Here is an 8,017-nt window from a genome sequence, read left to right on the forward strand (position 1 = left end):
GGGGTGACTCTTCCCAGCTCTCCAGTCCTCCCATTTGATTGCGTTTTAAGAGGAAATCACTCTTCGAGTCTCATCCTGCTACGCCAGACAGCAGCTCTCCATTTCTGCTGCCTTTAATACTCTGGAGGAGCGCTTGCCCTTTGGCCAGGAGGAGTGCAGCGCACACAATTGAGCACAGAAAAGACTTAGACACAGAAAAGACTTAGCAATACTTTGAGAGAGAGAGAGAGAGAGCTTCTGGCTTGCTTTCGCCCCTTTTGCACAGTAAGTGCGTATTAAGTAATGATTCTTCCTCAGAGCCAGACTGTCTGGCGGGTTGAGGGATCAGAGTTTCCTGTTCATAGAAATGCTCTCAGTGTGTTTGTGGGCATGACTGTGCTCTTTAACATGCTCACTTCAGCCCACTACATCTGCTCTGCACCACATGCTGAGCCACTAAAGGGATAGTTCACGAAAAAAAAAAGAAATTCGGTCATCATTTACTTACCCTCATGCATTCCAAACCTGTATGACTTACTTTCTTCTATGGAAAAGAAGGTATTTAAAAAAATCTCTGTTTTTTTTTTCATGCAATGAGTAAATGGTGCCCAAAACAAGTTGCCGATAGCTGATATTTGTTTTTTGTTTTTTTCCGGCCAGTGATTTTATTTTATTTTTTTCTGTTTAACTGATATGTCGGAAGCAGGACATTTATTTTGACTGCTCTTAGAACGCCAACACCTGAGTGCACAGAGCTCCCCTTTTCCGTCTTCATTAGTTTATTGTCTCTGTATAACACTTTTCTGACTAAAAATTTTTACACAGAACTTTTAAACAGAGTAATTAGTAAAGGGTATATGAAAAAATAGTATAGCGTATTATTAGTAACACAAAGGCAAATGCTATACTTTCTCATCCACAGTCAGCATTCAGCTAATATACGTTTCATTTCAACAAGTCTTTGAATATCTAATAGACATTTAAATTCTCTGCTCTTTTTAACGGTCAGTCCATGTGAATTAGAAGTGGGCAAAAATGGACTTTAATAGAATTACAGAATCAAGAAATTGCCATCTAAATAAATCTCTTTATTTTACAGATTTATTTTTTCAAGTTGAATTTTTTTTTTTTCATAAGCCTTTTCAAATTAAATAATTTAGTAAATATTATGTACAATAATTTAATTTAAATCAATCATTTATAGAGCATGTAAAAAAAACTCTAAAAGCATACCAAGCATTTTGTAAGTGCTGTACAAAAATTTAAACACATTAAAGGGGTCATGTGACTTTGCTAAAAAGAACATTATTTTGTGTATTTGGTGTAATGCAATGTGTTTATGTGGTTTAAGGTTCAAAAAACACATTATTTTCCACATACTGTACATTATTGTTGCTCCTCTATACCCCGCCTTTCTGAAACGCATCGATTTTTACAAAGCTCATCGTTCTGAAAAGCGAGGTGTGCTCTGATTGGCCAGCTATCCTGTGTGTTGTGATTGTCCGAATACCTCAAGCGTGTGACGGAAATGTTACGCCCCTACCATACTGTGATGCTGTGTCCCGGAGCGACGAGACAAAAACAATAAAACCCATTACAAACGAGCCATTTGTTGCATCCAGTGGGGACATAATTATGGATTATAGTGACTTATATTGTCTCTTTTTTGCATCGCGCCGCGTAAACATAAAACCATTTGTCTGCATTTGTGATCGGAGAAATGACAAACAACAAGCGCTACTCTACACTGCTCAAAACACGCGTTTGAATCATCAGTGGCAAATTCTTTAAATATGAAAACATACTTACAGGTTGTGAGTCAGAACAGCCGGCATTGTAGGTTCAGGAAACAGTCATCCGTTAAATGAGTTGCACACACACACGAATATTTGGTTTGAACTGTTCTGGAACAGTGTTGTAAATACAACTTAACTACTGATTTCTAGTTGTGCCCTCTTTTGAAAGGCCAAACAAAGTAGTTTCACTTTCACAAAGGAACACACAGCGTCTCCACGACATGGAGGCGGTGGCAACAACAATACTACAGCAAGAATCAAAGTTACTCCTCCTTTCTTTGCATGAACATTTGAGCAGTGTTATGCAAAACTTCCCACACAGTGACGTAGACATGTGGGGGCGTGTTTAAACGAGGCGTTTTTGGAGGGCGTTGACGAGTCTTAACTTTTATAAAGAATATCTCTTTGGGTTTGAGACTTTAGTCTTTGCAACTTTAGGGATCTTATCTATGCACGAACAGCTTGTAACACTCCAAAGAGAAAGGAGAACTTGAAATCGCATCATATGACCCCTTTAAATACACAAGCAATAAATGTAATGAAACATAGATATTAAAGAGAACATAATTATAAAAAATGTATACATGCATGTTTAAAACCACATATCATATGCCTGTGAGTAAAAGTAGGTCTTAAGATGTGTTTTTTTATTTTTTTCAGCAATCGTTATGCATGTGTTTTTACTATTTTTAAATTAAATAGTGTGACTTTATATCGGCCACCTGGCTCTCTAAGATATCCGTATCGTTCATCAAAAATCAAAATCCATTTCAGTCAACCACTTTGTCCTTTTTTGTTTTATTTGTTTCTTTTGGGGTGAGGTTAGACTCAGTATTCTGAGGCTTCACTTTACAGCATATAGTAAAAGCAGGAAACAACTCCACTCAACTATCTCCATCATTAAAAATGGCCCAAAAATTAAATATAAAAGTGGTTATCAGTGTGATTTCATTTCATTTCACTTGCAGATGCAGTATGACCTCTTGTGACCTCTGTCGTTAAATTAAGCTGCCTCGTCTCTTTTATAATTGCTGTCCCCCTTCCAGTTTCTTTCTACCCAGTGGCAGAGCATTAAAACTGAAGGTCTGAAGATCATACTCTCTGCAGAAGGCCAGGTGCGGTTTAAGCCGCCAGGAGTGGTTCATCCAGTGGACACGCATGATTTAGCTTTAACTCTGGAGGCCTGAGGTCAGCAGCTTATATTTTCAGAGGGCCAGCGGAGAAGAGAGCCTTTCATCAGCAAATCTCCAGCCAATGCATGTCTGTTCAGAGAGGAAACCGAGAGGGAGGGAGGGTTAGAAACTGTATTATCAAGGTCACAACTTCATCAGGAAACAGGCGTCAGCATCGCCGTCTCCAGCTAAAGTTTATAGACTGTAATTTTAAACGATTGTCATCCAGCCTTCCAAATAAAGATGTGCCTTCTAACCTGTGGGATTTTTTCTCCCTCCTTGGCTTCAGGTTTTGAATTATGGCTTTCGCACATAAGACAATGTCCTTTAGCTATGGCTGTCGGCCACAAGTTGCTACTCTCAGCTAAAGGAAGTGAAATGTTTAGACCTTTTGTAATTTGTAATCTTCATCCCTTATTCATGTTGTTGTTGTCTTGGCGGTGTTTTGCTTGGCAGAGACAGTTTTACTTTAGCACTTGGGAGATGTTCATGTTTTATTAACAAAGTAAACATTCCGATTTGAAGAGGTGAATTTATTTATGCAGTTTGCCATTAATTGAGAGAATTAGTGGTGTTTGTGTTTTTACTGTTGTGCATACTAAGTGTTAAACTTTGTCATGTAATGAGACTCACGCCATTTGTGCTAGACGTAAATGATACCTCAAATGATATGACTTGTTGAGTGCTGTCAGACTTTAATGGTAAAACAGGTGGAAAGACTAGACTTTGTACCTGAACTAATGTACTTGAAAGATTGTGTGTGTGTGTGTGTGTGTGTGTGTACGTGTACATATGTGCGTATACGTATGTGTGTATAAATTGCGTCTAAAGTTGAACACAGTTAACTTTATTCATCTTTTGTATAAAATCAGTATTGCATTTGGAATCGTGCAGATATTTGGGATAAACAGCACTCTTGCTCATGTGATATTGCTATACTAAAAACTAGCAATGTAACGATTCACTCAACTCACGATTCGATTCAAGATTTTGATTTCACGATTCGATTCGATTTACAATTTTTTTATTTTTTTATTTTTTTTATTTTTTTAGATTTAAGACAAATTATAAATTAAATGTGTTCTTTTATTATTGCTTGGACACAATGCTGCGCGTTTCTTTGTGAAATTGAAATATAACACTATAATAATTTACTAATATTTAGCACTTGTATATTATTGCTCTTTTGTTGGTTTTGATTGCTTCTATTGTCCTCATTTGTAAGTCGCTTTGGATAAAAGCATCTGCTAAATAAAATTTTAATATAATGTAAATGTAAATAACAATTTGAATCGTCACGTATTTGAATCGATTTTCAACCGGCTCGCGGTAAATCGTTACATCCCTACTAAAAACCCATACAAGAGCTCATTTTATGAAAAGACCACTCATATTGTGAAAAATTCCAAATCTATTTAATTTATGGAGTTTAGCTGTACTTCGAGCCTAGTGATAAATATGTGCCTCTCGTAACCTTGATGTTTATGCTTCTGATTAATGTATATAATCATGTTTTCCAAATACCACAAAACCCTTACAGGCAATCTCACTGTGATTAACTATATTATAAAATGCCCTTGAAACATCTTGAGAGATTTTCTTTCTTTGTTTTTCAGGTATCTGTATCTTTTGTTCTCCGACGACGACCATTTGCCCTTCGAACACTGGGTGTTCAACACGGAGGCCCATCCTCTTCCTGTCATTAAGAAACAGAACCCAGAAATAGCAAACCAACTCAAGTAATCTTCATCCAACCCCAAAGCGCCACTGAGACGTAACTTCCTGAACCTGCTTTAACAGTGGACAAGAGCTATGGACGCAACCCCCCTGTGGCTGGAGAGTTCTTATCCTCCAGGACTTCTGCTGGAGCTTCACATGTTTCTCCACAGCTGTCTCTTCTCGGGATTCTGCATGCTGCCCTGTCACCCCTATCTCTGTCCCTGATTCTGTGGACACGTCTCTGAGCCTCAGAGACCCAGAAGGAACATATTTCCTCTGTGAGGAGACCGAACCAGATCATTTTCCATCGTACTTGCCCTCTCACACACGTTATAAAGCCATAGGTAATTACATCAAATTGCATCAACGTCTGTTTGTGTTTTTTGCATCATGTGCGTTTACAGGAGCGAAGCTAAGAGATATCCACTGAACTTTGCCGTCTCTTGCTCTCTGTTTCTTTCGGGATGAGGTTTGGTTCGGTGTTTTGAGGCTTTATTCGACAGCAAGATAATGAAACCAATTCAACTAGTGCCTTTTAGTCTTACTGATCATTTTAGTCAAGTTTTAATATCGCTGTATTTATTTTCGCTTTGACCGAAGGTTTCTTCCTACTGGCCTACAGCCCTCCTACCCTCTTAATGGATGTAAGAATCAGTCATTTATCATTCATTCCTCTACATTTGTGAACTTACTTTGTTTCTTAAAATGTGTACAAAATGTGTTTTGATTGTTTACTTAATCAATGGAGGAAGGACATGTAAAATAGAGTACTTTGTGTTAATTTATTACTCAAGATGTAGGGATTTTTTGTCTTTTTTCAGTGTGGAGGCCAGGAAACTACAGAGACTCTAAGAGGACATGATGATAGGAAAAAATATGAGATGAGAGGAAAAATTTACAAACCAATGCATTAAAAACTATTGTGTTTTCCCGAGAAGCTTTATGTTCGCACGCAAACACACTGAAATGTAATTTTTCCTCCCACTTCTTTATTTCCATCCCAAACATTTTGCAAGCAAATGCAAAAGATTTGTGAGCAAGCAAACAAGTTTTTTATGAGCAAAAAATTCTCTATGGAACGCAGGTTTTGTGAGCGCAAACAAAATTTTGGCGAACGAAAGCAAAAGTTTCTCTGTGGAACACAAAAGTTTCACGAGCAAACGGCAAGTTTTGCGAACAAGCGCAAAAGTTTCTCTGTGGAACGCTCAAGTTTCGCAAGGGAATGCCAAACTTTTTGTGAGAGAACGCTAAAGTTTTGAGAGCGAACACAACGTTTCGCTGTGGATTGCAAAAATTTTACAAACACCCTACTTAACTAGCATGGTGTGGTGCGTTAACCAATGTATTATACTAGTGGATCTACGTGAAAAAAATACCTCGCAGAGATTCCTCTCTTGAGGCCAGTGACTGCAACACTTGACATGGTATTTCTCCGCTGTATGTGTGCTAGTGAACGGCATACTGTCAGAGTTAGGAACCGCAACATATGAAAGTAACATCATCTCGAGGGAGGCCCGTCATAAAACACTGTGACACTGTAGATAAGACATCGCGCTCACTGTATTCATGGTACTGCAAATCGAAACGATGTTTAGCACTGCCGCCGCATAGCGCGGACTAGCAATTTGTGCTGTCTCTTTAGTGAAAGTGAAAGTGATTCCTCAAGCTGTGACTGAGGATCCGTAGCGACTCTTAGATGACATTCGGGAACAGACGTTTCCTCGCATCTGGTTGCGATACTCAGAATAGGAGATGTGCTTTTCAGATTAAGAATTTGTTGTTTAAATATTGTGTTGATCTTGCATAGAAAATGCCTTTTTGTTTGTGATTCTTGTCCTTTATTTCTTCATGAGACAACCTCAGAAATGTAACTGTACAATATTGCTGATAATCATTCCATTGCACATAGTCCGATTTGTTTCTGTTTTTTTCTTTAATATATATGCAATTAATTTTGTGGGAAAGTGTTTGGTTTTATTATTTTTTTCTTTAATTTGTTTTTTAATTGTACATATCTCATTCTGGCAAACTGCCAGCCATCATTTATATAAATCTTATGATCTTATGTAATAAATTATATTAAAGAGCAGCAAAGGCTTTTGATAAACTATATTTGTTACACTTCAATTGTGAATAAAACAATCTTTTAATATAATACCGAGTTGTTGTTTTTAATAGGGATTTCTTGTTTTGGGGGGGGGTTAACTCCTTTTATTCAAATTTATCATTAAATTACACATTTTACAGTACATTCATGCTTCGGGGCGGATCTGACTCATACAATGCTGACACTGCAAGAGAATAAACAACTGATTTTTTTTTTATTATTATTGTGTGACAGTCATAAAGATTCATCCAACAGGTCTGTTGGAATTAAAATTCTATCCATAAATGGTATGCAACTAATGGTTACATCTATCTATAATTCTATCCATCTATTGTTCTACAGTATTTATCGTTATATCTATATATATTCTATCTGTATATATGTCGTTCTTTCTATCTATAGCACTATTGTTCTATCATTCTGTCATTGTCTATGTGCCGTTCTTGTATCATTTCTGTCGTTCTGTCTTTTCAACATTCTATAGCTCTATCATTCTATCTATCATTCTGTCATTATATCATTATGTCTATGTGCCGTTCTGTCTATTATTGTATCATTCTTTCTGTCGTTCTGTCTTTTTAACATTCTATAGCTCTATCAATCGTTCTGTCTATCGTATCGTTCTACCTATTGTTCGATATAGCTATCGTTCTGTCTATCATTGCTTTCTGTATATCATTATATCTATCATTCTGTCTTTCATTCTATCGCTCTATCATTGTTTCATTCTATCATTCTTTGTTGTTCTGTCTGTTTAACGTTCTATCTATCATTCTATCTTTCGTTTTGTTGTATCGTTCTACCTATTGTTCGATCCGTCTATCATTGTACAGTTTTGCATATCATTATATCTATCGTTTTTTTTTCTATCATTCTGTCTATTTAGCGTTCTGTATGTATAGTTCTATCATTCTATCTGTCATCCTGTCTTATCTTTCTCTTCGTTCTGTCTATCTATAGTTCTGTCCTTCGTGCTATCATTAAGTTTTCATTCTATTGTTCTGTCTATCATCCTGTCTATCATTCTATCATGTTATCTATATATGTGTCTGTAATTACAATCTAAACAGTGATTAATGCTGTTTAGACTCGTTTATGGCAGGATTAATAGGTGTATTCCTTTGATCTCCTTTTTATCCATTTTTTCCATTTGCAGTTTAGAAAGTTTTGTATACAACTGGAACAGTTAGAGGACTATATATATATATATATATATATATATATACACAGTATATATATATATA

At 36.6% G+C, this 8,017-nt stretch overlaps 1 protein-coding gene and 1 long non-coding RNA gene across 2 annotated transcripts in view; one reads left to right on the forward strand and one right to left on the reverse strand.

Annotated features, from left to right (window-relative positions):
• The window catches only part of LOC107697158 (mannosyl-oligosaccharide 1,2-alpha-mannosidase IA-like), a 155,877-nt gene extending 149,912 nt beyond the window's left edge, over positions 1–5,965 (forward strand). Inside the window, exon 12 of the mRNA XM_016497818.1 lies at positions 4,564–5,965. Coding sequence (XP_016353304.1) covers positions 4,564–4,690 — 127 coding nt within the window. The 3' untranslated portion in view covers positions 4,691–5,965. The remainder of the gene's footprint in view (positions 1–4,563) is intronic.
• Positions 1–6,751, reverse strand: part of LOC107697159 (uncharacterized) — a 9,177-nt gene extending 2,426 nt beyond the window's left edge. The window contains exons 1-2 of the long non-coding RNA XR_001635162.1: positions 5,967–6,751; positions 4,472–4,480 (exon numbers count right to left, since the gene is read on the reverse strand). This is a non-coding gene — a long non-coding RNA (uncharacterized LOC107697159). The remainder of the gene's footprint in view (positions 1–4,471; positions 4,481–5,966) is intronic.
• Between the last annotated feature and the right edge of the window lie 1,266 nt (positions 6,752–8,017).

The sequence above is a fragment of the Sinocyclocheilus anshuiensis genome, unplaced genomic scaffold (genome assembly GCF_001515605.1).
Source record: "Sinocyclocheilus anshuiensis isolate Anshui unplaced genomic scaffold, SAMN03320099.WGS_v1.1 scaffold38, whole genome shotgun sequence".
NCBI classification, from domain to species: Eukaryota; Metazoa; Chordata; class Actinopteri; order Cypriniformes; family Cyprinidae; genus Sinocyclocheilus; species Sinocyclocheilus anshuiensis.